Source organism: Oratosquilla oratoria, chromosome 38 (assembly GCF_046742065.1).
Source record: "Oratosquilla oratoria isolate Oo_2021 chromosome 38, ASM4674206v1, whole genome shotgun sequence".
NCBI lineage: Eukaryota > Metazoa > Arthropoda > Malacostraca > Stomatopoda > Squillidae > Oratosquilla > Oratosquilla oratoria.
In genome coordinates this window covers 17289507-17307971 of record NC_134814.1, presented here as the reverse complement: position 1 = coordinate 17307971, position 18465 = coordinate 17289507, and the positions used below count along the sequence as shown (strand labels likewise).

The following is an 18465-nucleotide window of genomic DNA, read 5'->3' as shown; positions in this document are numbered from 1 at the left end:
TACTATTATTATTTTTGTTATCATTACCATTATTATTATTGTTATTATTATTATTATTATTATTATTATCATTATTATTATTATCATTATTATTGTTATTGTTATTATTATCATTACTATTATTATTAATATTATTATTATTATTATTATTGTTATTATTATTATTATCATTACGCTTATCTTTATAATGTTTGTGTTTATAGTAAATGTCACGGTCTTACTTCTCAGTGTAACTAATGGTTTACATTGTAATTATTACCAGTATTACCGTCATTTTATGCTGTTATTATTCTTGACTTATTCTCATATTACATATTCCTATTTTCACCATTATTGCTCTTTTCACTATTGCTAATAATCGTTATAACCAGTATGCAATATCATACAATATCACTTCTACTGTCCTCTTTCCTAATGGCTCTGGGAAAAGCAGGGCACCCTTTATGGCAGCAATTCAGTGTGAATGGAGGTGTTGCCAGACGGTGGGTCTATCTTATTTCTCAGACTGGTTGTAAAACACTATTTGGGCTCTAATGCATGCATTTTGCAGTCATGTTGAAATGCATGTTTTCGATAAGCATATATATATACAGACATGCATACACACACACACACACACACACACACACACACACACACACACACACACACACACACACACACACACACACACACACACACACACACACACACACACACACACACACACACACACACACACACACACACACACACACACATATATATATATATATATGTGTATATATATATATATATATATGTATGTATGTATGTATGTATGTATGTATATTGCGTGTCTCTGATAGCTCAGTAATTTTGTTTCATAAGTGTTTTCATAACCACTTAATTTCTAATTTGCGTTCACAATCTCTCTTGCTTTAATTTGCTTCCATTACAATTCATATCTTTTCTAGACTGAAGATGTGATGTGTATATATGTATATGATAATGTCGTTTTTTTTAATACCACCATCTTCATCACTACACTCATATTTTTCAGAACCATTTCTGGTATTTTCTTTATTTCTATGTCCTAATCCACAGAATGAAAGGTATCGATGTTGCTAACTGGACACCACGAGATGGGAAGCGTGGAAGAGGGAGATTGAACAGAAGGTGGGGAGAAATGAGAGAGAAGTTTGCCTGAGTTACGTGGCAGATGTTGGGAGACATCTACATTCAATACATATACATATATATATATATATATATATATATATATATATATATATATATACATATATATATATATATATATATATATATATATATATAATATATATATATATATATATATATATATATATATATAATATATATATATATATATATATATATATATAAAAATGTTCAATGGGCCCATGTACTTAATGTTTACATTATTCTCATCTCATACACCTTTCTAGAATGCATGTAATCATTATTGTCTTCAATGTCTTCCTGATAATTCCAGCAAAAATAATTTCTATGTAGTTTTCATGCCCACTGTTATCACTGATATATTTCACCAATTAAATTATTCTAGGGTTGATATTCGTGTTTTGGAAATCCACCAGTATTATTTCAATGATGAGTAAACTAAAACTGTTTTAAGTTAACACAATGTTGGTATTCTATCACTGTTTTAAATATTTTCCGATAAAAATGGACACATACTCTATCCACTCTACCAAATGCTGCAATAAAACCAATAGAAAAAACAAACGACTTGACGTCATAAGTTCTGTATTTCCAAAGTTCAAACTCATACACAATATTCCATTTGGTCAATGAATAATGTCTTTTGACAAATAATAAACCCACAAATATGCTCAATTTATTTGTAGAATTTCTAGATCAGTTATAAGCGTCTTAATTCCCAAACAGGCCATGGTGTTACTACCTAAACTACAAGGCAATACAATTCGCAAGTAACTAAAATCATTGATTCTCAGCGTCTTGGCGCTGTCATAAAGTTAAACATGTTCAACTTTACCGTTCGCGTCTAGCGTTTCAGTAGCGAATAAAAACGCTAGCATCTAGCGTCAAAAGCAGCGCCGTGTAAAGAGGCATTAAAGGTCAACTGAGGAGATTTAGGATTTCTTTATTTTTTGTTATTTCATGTATGAAAATATAACTTAGAAGAAGTTGGAACACTAAAATGCACATTTCTAGCATTTTACTGTCTTGGTTTTATCCAAATGTCATGATCTTAAAAGTGCCTGATAGCAGATGAACTTTTCAATATCGCAGTTACATTTTCTACCGCTAGAGCATACTGATGACGTAAAAGTTGCTGTTTAAATTCTTTAACAACACGCAATACAAAAGTGACGTCCCGTCAAGTGAAGAAGTTTATTCGGATTTGGATGCCCTTTCGTGTTCCAATGTGGGTACGGTACAAGGATACATGTACAAATTAATTCGGATATCCAAACAAAACTCAACTGACAATGAATATGCCGAGATTAAGGAATCCTCAGAGGATGAACGCCTGGAACGCCCAGGAAATACGGACTGGTGAATTCGTTGGAATGCATTACTGCTATGCACTCTTTACATACATGATTTCGTTGGTTTGTCATCAGACATGCGGATGAAGGTCTGGAGGCATGAAATGGTAGGCTTAGTATCTAGCAGACGTTGATGGGCCTGGGCCTGTCTGCCAGGACCCAGCATGCCCAGCAGGGCTGGTTTTGATTTTACTTTGTTGGAAAAACATCTACACGACTACCAAGTTGACCACGTCCGCAGTGCATGGATAGTTCATCTGTTCACGCAAGAAGGAATTAATGTGTTTTACTATCCTTGTGTTTTACTAACTATCCTTGTTTTGGTTTGTTTAAAAAATCAAAGTGATAGTCAAAACCTACATGTCAGGTTCATCAAAGTCCATGTGCCCAGTATCTGGCATGTCTGGTTCCCGATCAGGATCGGTGTCCATCATGTTATCCACCATGTCGTCCAACACTGGATTCTCCTCACTACTACTACACCCAAGACCCAAGGTTTTGTCCCACTATGGCTCAGATAATGCAACTGTCTCGGGCAGGGACGCAGAGACATCTGCGACAGGTTCAGTCTGTGTTGACGCCACCCCCTTCAACCAAACTGGGCAACCCCTCACTTGGACACCGACATCTTTGGTCATGGCTGTCCCCCTCTCTTCACCATTCCTGGTCTTATGGACACCTGTACAGGTTTGTGAAACTTCGGACTTGGTGGTACAAACGCTTCAGTTGCAACAGAGGTGGAATTTATAGGCTGATATGAGTAACACCCAAAATTTCAAGAAAGCCTGTGCATTGATGAATCATCTGATCTATGCCAAGCTTCATATTTACAGGAAAAGAGTTTCAAAGATTCATGAATTACACATTGTTTTTATCTGTGATAAGGTACAATAAAACAGGCCTATGTAGCAAATAGAATAGAAAATTTATTTGACTGCAGGGGAGAGGAAGGCTAGCAAAAGATACTCGCAGACATATCTATAAAATTATCTGCCATAGGTAGTGATTTCTGTGGGGAAGAGACGCCACCAATCATGTGCTTGGCACTGTCATAATGGTCACTTTCACATTCCATCTCAATTTCGCTGGTAGTGGTACTTGTAGAAGGTGAATATTCATCTTAGGCACTTTGTAACAGCTGAAAAAAATCATTAGGTCTATATCAGTACGAATTCCTCCTTCCTGGTCAAAGATAATTAGGCTTAACTCCTGCTGGGGTGGTGATGGTAGGGAGGGGATTCCACTTGTTCGACTCTCAAAAGACAAACTTTAATTTGGTTGACTTCAATTGACAATACGTGGTCGTAGACCTATTAAGGAAGCCCCTTTCGTTATGGTCATGCCTGTCACCCTGGTGGAGTGATGTGATTATATTCATAGGCCTACAGGCCTAACTAGCCTATGTCATGACTGTACCCCTAATCTGCTTAGGCTTAGCCCAAAAATCGTTAGTCAAACCTAACCATGCTTGTTAACGATTGTCAGTGACAGCGTAGATAACAAAGGCCAACCCCTATATACATGATACAGACTGATTTACCAACCTCCCAGTGTTGTCTTTTTTTCAAAAGCAGTGCTCCTTCGACGGTGTTTGCTTGGCAAACCTGGTGTCTCGTCGATGACAAAAAGGGTCGATGTTGCATTTTTTTTTTTTTTTTTTTTTTTTTTAGAATGGGCTTTATGCTAATTCCTAGTGACCTGGCTAGGCTAGGGTCCCGAGTGTACTGATTTCTTTTTTCGAAATGTTTCGAACAGTTTCGCTTTCAATCCAGGCTTCCATGACTTGCACCGTATGCACTGAATGATCCAGTCCTTTTTGGAACAGGATTTTTCGGAAAAGAATGAAAATGAATTTCATCCGCAGCAGAAAGTTTCGTCGAATCACTGTTGCAATTTGCGGCGACACAATAAACCATTTTCGAATTAATTACTTGATAAGAAGAAGAAGAAGAAAAAAAATATATATATATATGCAGACAAACCTTGAAAATGTCTGAATAGACGAAAGCGCTCGGTCTCATCGCTTTCATTTTCCCAGGGGTGTGTCTGCATACTAGTATCACGCGTTCAAGTGGTTTCTTCTGCAGATACATATACATATATATATCTATCTATATATATATATATATATATATATATATATATATATACACACAACTGTACTTTGTTTAGTGAACTTAAGAAAGATTATTCGCTTTATGTTTGGAGGTGTTACCATGAAACGGTCCTTAACTTTTTCACATCTACAGATGATGGCTGTTGTCGTCGATACGCTCCAGATAAACTTGACAACTTCCACCAAAAACCCACAAATTATTTTGGAACTACTTTCCTTTTCTGTTTGAGTGTCCGTGTATATTCTTACTAATTCTCTGGGATATTATGGGTAAAAAGGTTTCTTTATTTGCAAGTCCATTGTAAAAATCTAATGCAATTTGTAAAATCGATTTCGTTCGGTTAAAAATAAAATTCAAAGTTACTGTTCTTTTCTGGTCACATTTGGACAAATACTCCAGACCCTGTGGACCAAGGGCCCTCTAGTGGACCACAGGAGTTCGCTAAGGGGTCCGCAAGCCAAAAACTAAAACTAGTTAGTGGATGCTTAGCGATAACTAATTGTTTAACTAAAGACCTAAAAAAATTATACATAAGTATAGGGATACTTAGAAGAAAATGAGTGAGCACCTCTGTGATCTAACGTCTATATAGTTATGACATACGAGCTTATTTATCAAGAGATTTTATTCAGTAGAGGGACAAGAACACAATATTTATTGCAAGATTTAGAAAAAGTAGAAAACAGGAGGGTAATAATGGCTATCTATACAATAGGAATCAGGTGAAATATTGGAAGGAAAAAGCCAAAGATGATTATTGTACTGACATGGTGAACCAGAACAAACACGATCCAAAGAAGCTTTGGCAAGCTCTGAAGAACCTAGAAGCTTACAATAAGTCTAGTAACAAAGTAGACAGGATAGGACCCATGATAAACGACAAGCTTAACTCTGATAAAAACACCATAGATAACCACTTCAACTCCTTCTTCACAACCATAACCACTAAACTAGTAAAATCCCTCCCAACGGGTTCTGGGAAGTCTGGGCTGGGGTACGTTCAGGAGTACTATAAAGATAAGTCCACAAAGTGTTTCCAACTACATCAGACCACTCAAGAAAAAGTGTTTGAGTTACTGGCTAACACAAGTGGCAATAAGGTTGCAGGGTTAGACGATATTCCTGCGAGGTTTGTTAAGGATGGTGCCACAATTATAACTCTTCCAATAACTCACATAAGTTCAGGATTTATTCCAAGCGACATGAAAAGGGCTCGGGTAACATCTATCTATAAGAAAAACGCAAAAGCTGAGGCCAAAAAACTATAGGCCTGTTTCAATCCTAGGTATTATTTCTAAAAGTTTTGGAATGTATCGTATATAATCAGTTAGATACCTACCTCAGGGAGCGTAATCTACTATACGCCATGCAATTTGGCTTTAGATCGAACTACTCAACAGACACCAGCTTAATATATCTTTACGATCTGATAAAACAGGAATACGACAGAGGTAACTACACGGGTTTAGTTTTATTGGATCTACAAAAGGCATTTGACACTGTGGACCATGATATCTTATTAAAAAAAAATCTTCAGGCATTAGGAGTGGCGAATATTGGCTGGTTCAAATACTACCTCACAGGTCGCAAACAAGTTGTACAAGTAAATGGAGCCTGCTCAGGTGACAGATAACTTGTGGTGTACCACAAGGTTCAATTCTGGGACCGCTTCTTTTCCTGGTCTATATTAACGACATGCCAGGTGCGGTGAACTGTAAGGTACTGCTCTACACAGACGACTCTGCACTAATTGTCTCAGGTAGGGACCCAGCTGAAGTAGAGGAGGCCCTGAGTGGTGAACTGTCATCAGTCCAGGACTGGCTCATAGATAATAAGTTGTCTTTACACCTTGGTAAAACGGAAAGTATTGTTTTCGTTTCAAAACCCAACCTCAGGAAAGACCGCGGTGTACAGGTCAGATGTGGGGATAATGTCTTGGAGTCAAAAGAAGAGGTAAATTATCTTGGAATATCCTTAGATCAGTCCCTTTCAGGGAATGCATTAATGGATAAGATTGTATTAAAATATTCACATAAAGTTCACTTTTTGTACAGAAAAGCCAGAAATTTTGATATGGAAACAAAGAAGCTTCTGGTCTCAGCCTTGATACAACATCACTTTGATTACGCTTGTAGCTCTTAGTACAGTAGTCTGAGCAGAAAAAAACTATTCTCGGCTACAGGTTCTACAAAATAAAATAATTAGATTCATGCTAAATTTATCTCAACGAAGTCATATTGGTATAGAAGAATTTAGCAAAGTAGGAATGTTACCTGTAAAATATCGTGTCCAGCAGCTGAAACTAAATCCTGTTTACATTGTTGTTCATAATTCTGCTCCTTCGTATGTGAGCTGTAATTTTACGTTATCTGCTGAGAATCGAACTCGGAACAATCAAGTTTTTTTTATTGTAACTCGTGCAAGTTCTTTCACCAAAAACGGCTTTCACAGGTGTTCAACTATGGAACTCACTACCTATGTCCATAAAGCAGTAAGATAGCAAGGTTATTTTCAGGAAAAAAGTCAAGGATTACTATATGTCTCAGCTATGGACTGAGAACAGCCTTGATTTTATTTACTACTAGCCTAGTGAGGGGTATCAGACTCCATAATACCACCCAAATCTACGTTCGTTCATGACTGTTCTGACCTATCCTTTTGTCCTTCAGAGGTCTAGTTTAATATAACAATGTTTGATGTTCAAAACTGGTTTCCACCTTTGTTTTGCTTGGAAATAATTAATAGGTGACACAAGCTGCCATGTAGCATTCACTATAACAACATGTTGATATTGTTGATGGCCTTCTATCCCGTTGTACTTGATTACAAAAGATTACAAAGGCGAAGCATGCCGACAGGAGACCTTTTGGTCCATATCTAGGTCGGATGCGAAAAAAATCATAATAATAATAGAATAATAAATAAACTATAATAATGTAAATAACAAATAAAATACATAAATAAATGCATAGGTATAGTTAGAGATAATAAACAAACAGGTAAATAGTAAATAATAATGAATTGACATATAACTAATAATAAATGAAAATAAAAATAGACAAATGATAACAAAACTTTTACCCTGGGATGGACCCCCCCCCCCCTTTATTGTCCTACACTTGCTGCTGCAGCAGTAGAATAATGTAATATATCACTAATGGTACTACACTGATCTGGTACTCACTAATACTGTTTTGGTACCTTTTCGTAATATTTTTTTGTTCCTGATGCATAATCCAATGTTCCTTATTGTGAAGGTGCTCAAGTTTTGGTTTCAATATCCTACGTGTTACGAACATTTTAGTAGTATTAGCAAATTTTTAATAATGTTTATGTGTCACATGTGTACTGATTGGTATTACTCATGACTGACTCTGGTCCCCTTAACCCCTACATATGTTGTCTGTAACTTAGTGTAGAAGAATATTCTAATGAGGACCACAGTGGAAATAAGCTTACATGCTTTTTTGTGTTATCCTTGGCATTTGCAATTGTTATTTCGAACTATGTGTTCTTTTCATTGTCTGCACTTCATGTATATTGATTCATTGCCGAATAAACTTATTATTATTGTTATTATTGTCATTATTATTATTATTATTATTATTATCATTATTATTATTATTATTATTATTATTATTATTATTATTATTATTATTATTATTATTATTATTATCATTATCATTATCATTATCATTATCATTATCATTATTATTATTATTATTATTATTATTATTATTATTATTATTATTATTATTATTATTATTATTATTATTATTATTGTTATTGTTATTGTTATTATTATTATTATTATTATTATTACTATTATTACTATTACTATTACTATTATTATTATTATTATTATTATTATTATTATTATTATTATTATTATTATTATTATTATTATTATCATTATTATTATTATTATTGTTATCATTATTATTATTATTATTATAATCATTATTATCATTATTATAATCATTATTATCATTATCATTTTATTATCATTATTATTACTATTATTATTATTATAACTGCAATACGCAGTGCCCATTGAGCATGCTCGAGTCTCTCAGGCGTGCGGCGGTGCCAAATGTCAACTTGGTCATTTACAATTATAATCATGTACATTACTCCTATGTTCTGCGCGTACATGTTTATTGCACCCGCATACTACGATGCGTGCAGCTAATAAGTATATACATTATGCGTGCGCATGCTATGATGCGTACATTAACGTAACGTGCCTATGTGGCACGAAAAACTGTCACGTAATACTGAAACGTTGCGTAATACGCTTGCTCAAAGAACTACGTCACAATACGTTTGCATAACGAACTACGCCAAAAAGTTCATAAGAAATCATTAAAGAAAGTCATAATATAATTAAAAAATCCATATACATTATTAAAAATTGTCTTTAAAACTTCTAGAAATCGAATTCTTAGAACTAAGCCAAAAAGTTAAAAAGAAATCATTAAAGAAAGTCATGACATAATTAAAAAGTCCATATAGATTATTTAAAAAATGTCTAAAACTTCTAGAAATCGAATTCTTAGTTTGTTTAGAAATCCTTAACATGTCCTTGGAATAATTAAAAAGTAAATAAAAATCTTTGAAAAGTCATTGAAAAAATAGAAAGTCCTGAACAATCCTTAAAAAGTCCTTATATTTCCTTACACATGGTACTAAACTTCTTTAAAAAATTCATGGAAAAATCTTTACAATTCTTAAAAATCTTTAGACAGTCCCTAGAAACATCACTTCGGTTTCACAGACGAACTTCAACGAAGTCCTTGCTTGAAGACAAGGCGTCCCTTCAGACGAGAACCCCCCAAAGATAACAGTAAGGAGGTGGAGGAAAAGGAGAAGGAATAGGAGGAGGAAGAGGATAATGATAAGGATGAGGAGGAACATCACTTTATCGATATGAAAACATACTTAGATTTCAGTCCTCACCATCATAAAGAATACTGTCAAGGTTGTCTTGTCTACATTCTTTCAGAACCACTCATACATCGATGCATGTGTGTTCTTGAATTACAAATACTGGGATTTGCATATAATCACACATTTCCAAATACCGAAACGCTCAGATATGTGAATGTACACGAACAAGCAATGCATATAGACAGGTCAATACTTAATGTATAATGTGACTACTGAATATTATTCCCATACGCAAAGGACATGGAATACACACACACACTTGAACACAAACATATAATTTCATCAAGAACGACACTCCACTTGGGCAGTCTGACCTTGGGAGGTATTAAGTCACACTTCATCTGAATATATATATATATATATATATATATATATATATATATATATATATATATATATATATATATATATACATGTTTGTACATCCTTGTATATATACACATGTATCTTTTTGTATTTTTGTGTATTTGTATCACAATAGTACTTTTATCGAAATTGTTTAATAGAAATCTGTATTCTTGTAGAGTATACTCCTGCCATTTTTCTACCGAAAATAGATAAATAAATAAAATAACTAGATAAATAGTGGTATGCAACACCTTAACATATTGATTCGTTTAATGTTTTTCTTGATTAGTTGATTTATTGTGTACTTCGAAAATCCATCTTTATCTTGTCAAAAATATATGGACATATATAAAATAAATAAACCAAAGTAAAAAATAAAAATGTAAAGATGAAATAAACAAATGAAAATAAAGAAATAGATAAAAAGTAAAACAAATAAGAATTAAATGAATAGATAAAAAAAATAGAATATGAGCTTGGAATGCTAGCATTGGATTGAGTTTCCTGATCTCTTTTCTCGTGAATTAAAATCACCATAAATGATTTTTCTCTTTTCATACGTCACTTCTTCATTTCTGACGAGAGATTATCCAAAAAGGATAGAAACGCTGGTAAAAATGCAGACCATAACAACATTGATCTGAACTCCTAACACGCTGTTACTGTCTACGTGTGGATTAACTAATTAGACTGGCGAAGAGCACCCGCTGATTTTTACCAAAATTTCACTGCATTTGATAATATCTTCATCTTCAGTTTCTAAAGAAAATTATTTGTTTTTCTCCTTCCGAAAAAAAGGTTCTCCTCCACGATCCATTTAACTCTTCCTCTTTTAAAACGTCTGTCGTTTCTTGATAATCTTGTCCGGTTCAGCTCGTTCTACTTCCTCATCTTCTTAACCATCATGATACTTTTTCCTTCCATGTTTTTCCGCCTCTGATAATTTCCGATTGATATTAAATGAACTGCAATTTGTAACCTTAATGTTTTTTTGTTTTTATTTCTTGAAGACCTAAGGGAGGCGTCGTCATGCTATTGGTTGACAATGTTTCCTCCACCGCATTGGATAATAATCTCTCTTCGTTAGTTAATAAATGTCCGCTTCTACTTTCCATATGAGATTCGTTTTTTCTTTATTCTACAAAATAACCACAAAGGATACTCAAACCACGCTTTTCAGGCTCCAAAACTTTATAAACACTTTACATTTCAAATATGAAAAAAAAACAAATCTCAAAAATAATCATAGTTTTTGAATGCCACGTAACTTGTTGGTCTTCGAATACAGTAAAAAAAAAAAGTCTTCATTGTCCACCATTGGTCTGTGCTTTGGTCCCTGTCCCGCGTCGCTTTGTGACCCTCTTTATTTATCAATCTATCTTATTCATTATTATCTTTTACTAGGAAAGAGGGAGAAGTTTAGGGGAGAGAACAGAAATTAAAAGGAAAGACAAGAGGAGAGGACAGACGGGGAGGAAGCCCGTTGTGTGGTTTCTTTTTAGTAAGAGAGATTTCACCTGACTTGCTCTATTTTTCTCTTTTGTAGGATAGTGAGCATTCAGCTCTTATAGTCGCTAGTCGTTGACTTCGCCAAGTACTGCCCCTCTCTCTCCTGGAAGGTCTGGCATAAGAACATAAGAATGAAGGAGACTGCAAGAGACCATAAGACCCACACCAAACAATCACGTCTTACACTACTATTGGTTGCCGCTGTCGACTTATGAGAGATGGCCTGCCATTGGGTGACCGATGTTCCCAATCTACGTTAGCTAATAAATCCCCCCCCCCCAAAAAAAAGATCCCCTCCCAACTACTGATGCAAGCCTTGAAGTTCATGTCTCCTGTCCATGCCTTCTGAGCCACGATGCAAGCCCTAATAGACATCCAAGCCCTCAGTGGCAATAGTCCCCTTTTATACACAACTATCTTTTCATTTTCCTACAGATTTTTCTTCCCCTTCCACAAACGTAGTCCCATGTACCAGGACGGAGCCTCCTGGTGACCAATTCCACCCTTGTGAAATCCACATTACATCCTCGCACTTTTGATTGGTGTTTGATGACGTAATGTCACCTTCGTGACTTTCCATCGGGCTGCCTGCATTATTATCGCTTTAAACGTGCGGAGGTATCTCGAGTCTGATTTAAGACGGACTCACGCGAGACTAGATCTGAGCAACCTGCAGCAAGCAGCACCAGCAAGGCCGTTTCGCGTCACGCTTGTCCTTGGTTTGCCGACCGTTTGAACAACGTAAACAAAACGGTCGTTAGCAGTTCTAAACCATTGCCATGGCCCCCAGACAATTTCAGCTTGTTTTTCAGGGGCTGTTAGTTTCAGGGTAATTGGAAACTTTCGAAGGGTGTTCACCGAATCGGCACTTCAGGAAATATTTCTCGACATCGCTGGCTGAAATGCAGCCAGTTCTTTGTGTTTTTGTTCACAAATGAATCGGGTAGTTGGGGTGAGAGACGATATTGTATGCACATTGATGATATTCTGAAATATTCAACAGTGGCCCCAAGCTAATTATATCTTATTCTAAACATGTAGAATTATATTTTATTTATTGTAAAACATATTGCATTTACATGCTAATGTTGTAAGAAACATTAGGAAACGCATTTGACTACAGATCTGAACAATACAGAATTTGAGCACCGCGCTGTTGGTCTCGACGGGCAGCAAGCAGCCAAATTTGAATAGCAAGCAGCCAAATTTGAGTAGCAAGCAGCCAAACCTGAGGAGCGGCTGCTAAGATTTGGTCCCAAGTAAGGCCATCTAAATCTCTGCCTGTTTCCTCCACGTAGATTTTGTTATATGATCTACATGGTATGGATTATACCACCCTGTTTGGAAGCGATGGTAGCGTATGCGGGCACGATGGGGTATCATCCAAACTGGGGTCCGTCATATACCCAAGCCTTTTCTTCCACTAAAACTCACTTCATATCTAAATATCATACTACATCTCGTTTCAATTTACCTCTCACTAAAAAAATATAATTGTTTCTGTCTTTTTCTACAACTGTGTCTGTTCATTTTCCCCACTTTCGTTTGGTTGATATAGATGCAAGTCTCAATGTCCAAGTCTCCTTCTGCATGTCTCCTGAGACGCGATACATGCTCTAATAAATACTTCATATACTAATTATTTCTCCATATAAGTGTTCAGTGACAATAGCCCCATTTTATAGAAAACTATCACTTCATTTTCCTAGAGATCTCTGATCCTCTCCCACAAAAACTAATTCCCCGCAAACGGGTAGTCTGCCCTAGGTAGTCCATAGTCTATAGTCCATAACACCAACTCTTGATAAAGACATAAGACAAACCTGATCGAATGAAGTGTTACAGTCCCGATAAAAGAACTTTCAAAGTTCCGTGTTCTCTTCCCTCTTCTACTCATACATATCTATATAAATTCTAGATAACAATAACAATATAAATTAAATAAATCCCGTAACTCAGATGATCTGCAAACCCCGTTGTTGGAAATCACAACTGAAGAAACAACGGAGAATATTTGAAGGATATAAACCTAAATATCATATGCTCTTTTTCACTTGACACATAAGTTACTGGTCCGCAGATTGGACACAAAATATTGGCGGGTCCGGAGTTTTTGCAACTCTTTGTATAAAGGTGCTGATGGTGTATCCGAATGCACAGTAACCAGGCATATTCAGTAAACAAACACAAAAGGTTCGAAGAGTCAATAACAAGTACAAACAGTATGAGCGAGCAAAAAGTATATGACCACAAAATGGCTCCATAGATCATTTATCGTATTGTTATGTCTCATCTTTCTATATAAAGGGACTCTATGCAACTCCCCACTCTTTCATCTCGTCAAAAATGTCCAGAATACGTCTAGAAAGGATTGTGTCATTATCACACTGGGCGGCAAGCTTCTTCCCACTCTCGTTGAAGACTTCCTGGACGTTGCTGTTGTCGAGGTTGTCGAGAGGCAAACCTTCGCCATCTTCCCGAAGAATGATACTGCCTATCATCAGACCCATATAAAAACCGAAGTACCTTTGACGGTCGAACTCCTTCTCCATTTCCTCGAAGGTGAAGTCCATCTCAAATCCAGCATCCAAGATCACTTTCTGGAAAGTTGAGTAATAATCTCGGAGGTACCTGGACATGTTCTTCCGTCGAGACTCTCCTGTTATACTTGTGTGGATCAGGAAGTTGATGTCGTTCATTGGTGAAGATCCCCTTAACACCTGGAAGTCGACCATCGCTACTTCCTCAGGAACACCAGACTCGTTGTATCTGGAATAGAGACCCACACTTTCAATCAAGAAGTTGCACTCATATCCACTCTCTATATACCAGATTATAATGTCCATGGTATGTATGTATATATATATATACATATATATATATATATATATATATATATATATATATATAAATTTAATATATATATATATATATATATATATATATATATATATATATATACATATATTTATTTTAGGGTGGTTGAGACTGATAAAAGAGCAAAGACCTTCCCACACTTTCGGCCAGAAATCTTCACTGAAACTCAAGGTATATTTATCGGCATATTATACTGCAGTAGGCATGCTGCAGTCTGTCTACTTTAGCCTGACAGAGGTTGATTGTTGATTTAAAATATTAAAGAAAATGTAGTGGAATAAAAATCTCGATGGCATTTGTACTTAACATGAAGACATACGTACATACAATACGTATATGTATGTATCTCTTATAAATAATTTTGAAAATGGAACATAAGTACCTACCTGAAGAGAATATTGTTGGTCCAGCAGTCACCGTGGGTGACGACCTGAAAGGGAGGCTGACTGCGGAGAAGATCCCGGATGATTTCTGTGCACTTTGGTTTAAAAACCTCCTTCACATGCTGGACGACCTGATCGTAGCCTCCAGCCTTCTCAGCTACCAGAGCAGCACCTCCAGCGAGTTCCCCCATGATGATTCGGTAGGTACAGTAAGGTAATTCGTCTTGCATGAAGCCATCGTACAAATAAGGATGAGATTCCAGAATGGGCTTCTTGGACCGCTTCTGTAGAAGGACAGAGGACGCGTGGAGTCTCGCGAGTTCTCTGAGCACAAGGTGAACGTGGGCATCACCAAGACCCTTTCTGCGGTCGTACATCGTGAAGCCTCGTTCCCGGAGGTCTTCCATGAACATGACATAGACTCCATCCTTGGAGTACACGTAGGGGACCCTCGCGAATCTGAGGGGGTCATGGCCTACCTCCTTCAGCTCCCCGCTCAGGGTAAGACCGATGTCCGTGTAGAAGTTCTTCTCCTGCTCAAAAAGGTCCCTCACCATCAGTCTAGTGTCATCGTGGTTGGTCGGTTTGTTCAGCTTGGCCACGTACTTGGCTTTGTGGTCCCGGCCCTCGAGTTCATAGTCCACGTGGACGCCCGTAACGGCGCATATGTAGTTGTCACCCTTGTTGGTGAAGTCCCTGATCTTGAAGGACTTGAGGACGGCCTGGTCGCCCTTGTCTGCCTTGAGGCAGGACTTGATCAGGTCCTCCGTGAGGACATCATAGAAATCAGGAGTTCCATTTGCGTGTTCTGGTGACGTCACTGGAAATATAAATCAGTGGGTTAAACCAGGGGTGGAGAGAATGAATCTTCATCCACGAGGAGCTAAGATGAGAGGGAAACAGTGTGTGGCGGGTGGTAGTGAAATGTGTGGGAAAGGGTGTGTGCCTTAACTGTCCCTTATAAGGGAGAAAAAGGCCTTAGTACGCACACATAACCCTATAAGCATGTCAAAGCGAATTAGCCAAGACAGCCTAAACGTTTTGGCATTCATGCATGGGAGATGCCTCTCGAGCTATAATTGGTATTACATTAACACAGAAACATACTACTAGTATGTTTCTGTGTTAATGTAATACCAATTATGTATCAGTTCCATGGTTTACGTAACCCGCTTCAGTCGTGGTTGGCTCGAGAGGCATCCCCCATTCGTGAATGCCAAAACTGTCTTGGCCAATCAGGTTCAATCTCCATAGACGCTAATCATAAGGGCCAATCAGAGGTGATTTTTGTAGGAGGAATAAGCGCTCTAGGGCGTGTTGGACAGTTAGACTTAAGAAGTGCCATGTAGAGGACGTGCAGCCTCGGGCAGGATTGTCGGCTGAAGAAAGTCCTCTGTATCCCCCTGTTTGTATGTATAATTAACTCGGCTAGTAATCAGGTTCGAGCATAATGGCTCGACGAAGAAATTGAAAAAAGTATTGCTAAAAAGAGACAAGCTTATAAGAAATACGAGTTCTCGGGTGCACCTAATGACTATCAATGTTATGTAATAATACAGATATTTAAAAAAGACAATAAAAGAAACAAAACTACAATGCGAAATAAATATGTCTGATAAATCCAAAGAATTCTATAGCTACATTAGAGATAAAAAGGTTATTAGGAATCACATTGGCCCACTATTATCTGCTTACGGTCAACTTGAGTATTCAAACGAAGGAGTGTGTGATATTTTAAACAACTATTTTAGCTCAGTATTCGTAAACGAAACACCTCAAAGTGACCTCCAAACTGAAACCCATGAAAAATCTAGCGTGAACTTACTATGGTAAATATAATATATATATATATATATATATATATATATATATATATATATATATATATATATATGTGCATATATATATATATATATACATATATATACATACATATATACATACATATATATATATATACATATATATATATATATATATATATATATATATATATATATATACATAAAAGATATAACAAAAGAAAAAAATTAAAGGTGTATAGAGAAATTTAAAGTTAATAAAACACCAGAGCCTGACGGTTGACACCCAAGAATCTTAAAGGAAATAAAAAATGAGATTGTTCTTCCATTAGAAATTATCTTTAAAAAATCCTTCATATCTGGAGATGTCCCAAGAAAATGGAAGCTAGCTAACGTTACTCCAATATTCAACAAAGGTGACAAAAAGAAACCAAACATCTACAGGCCTATAAGCTTGACTTCAATCGTAGGAAAAATTATGGAAACTATCATCAGAGATGCTATCGAACATCATATAGAAAGTAACTGTTTGATAAATGATAGCGAGCATGCATTCAGACGGAAACGTTCTCGCGTGACTAACTTACTCGAATTCTACAACATAAACATCTCGAATTATGGCAAAAGAAACAATATATATTTGATATATTTAGACTGCAAAAGTTTTTTTTACCGTCCCCCACGAAAGGCTACTTACTAAATTAGCTTCACACGGAATATGTGGTAGTCTTTTGAGTTGGACTAGAAGCTGACTGAATGATCGAAAACAGGGTTATTACAAAGGATTACAAAGGCGGAGCATGCCGACAGGAGACTTTTTGATCCATATCTAGGTCGGATGCAAAAAAGAAAAAAAATAATATTAATAATAAAACAATAAATAGAAACTATAATAATGTAAATAACAAATAAAATACATGAATAAATGCATAGGTATAGTTAAAATAATAAACAAACAGGTAAATAGTAAATAATAATAAATTGACATATAACTAATAATAAATGAAAATCAGACAGACAAATGATAACAAAACAAAAACAAAATAAATGAAAATCAGACAGACAAATAATAACAAAACAAAAACAAATAATTTAAGATAAATTATAATCATTACAGCATCTTACTTAGGTATTTATCTAACTGATTCTTAAAGCTTCGAACTGAACTGCATTGCACTACCTGCATTGCACTACCGTTCATTTACTACACGGTTGGCAAAGTTGTTTCTACCTACTTCCAAATTGAATCTATTTCCGGATAGTTTGAGACCATTGTTTCTTGTCTGATTCTCATTCAATGTGAAAATTTGGTCACTTTTGATGTTGTCAACTCCCTTTAAATGGCAAAACTTCTAGATGGAAAAATGTTACGAGTGGAGTTCCTCAGGGTTCCGTTCTTGGGCCACTTCTATTCATAGTATATATAAATGATATAGACCACGGACTAAAATCTATTGTCTCCAGATTTGCTGATGATACAAAATTGTGCGGAATGGCAAATGATCACTTAAATCAATTAGATATTCAAGAAGATTTAGATAAATTACAGCAATGGTCTGAAAAGTGGCTAATGAAATTTAACACAAGTAAATGCAAAATTATGCACATAAGTAAAACTAACAGTGAGTACGATTACAAGTTATTTGGAAATTCGTTAACAAAAGTGGATAGTGAAAAGGATCTCGACGTAATTATCAGTAACGATCTCAAATCATCTAAGCAGTGTATTTCAGCCTCTGAGAAAGCAAATAAGATTCTAGGACTAATTGAGCGATCTTTTGACTTCAAAAGTCCATCTCTCATTAACAAGCTATATAAATCGCTAGTTCGTCCACATTTGGAATATGCTGTTTCCATATGGTCACCGAATCTCATTAAAGACATTGGCAGATCGGAAAAAGTACAACGGCGAGCCACAAAACTGATTCCAAATATAAAAAATAAGTCATACGAAAATCGACTAAAA

General features: G+C 35.9%; 1 protein-coding gene across 1 annotated transcript in view; it reads right to left on the bottom strand.

Moving 5' to 3' along the window:
• Positions 1 to 13597: 13597 nt before the first annotated feature.
• LOC143019807 (putative kinase-like protein D1044.1) overlaps positions 13598 to 18465 on the bottom strand; it is a 12364-nt gene continuing 7496 nt past the window's right edge. The window contains exons 2-3 of the mRNA XM_076175790.1: positions 14701 to 15517; positions 13598 to 14206 (exon numbers count right to left, since the gene is read on the bottom strand). Of these exons, the coding sequence (XP_076031905.1) occupies positions 13750 to 14206; positions 14701 to 15517 (1274 nt within the window). The 3' untranslated portion in view covers positions 13598 to 13749. The remainder of the gene's footprint in view (positions 14207 to 14700; positions 15518 to 18465) is intronic.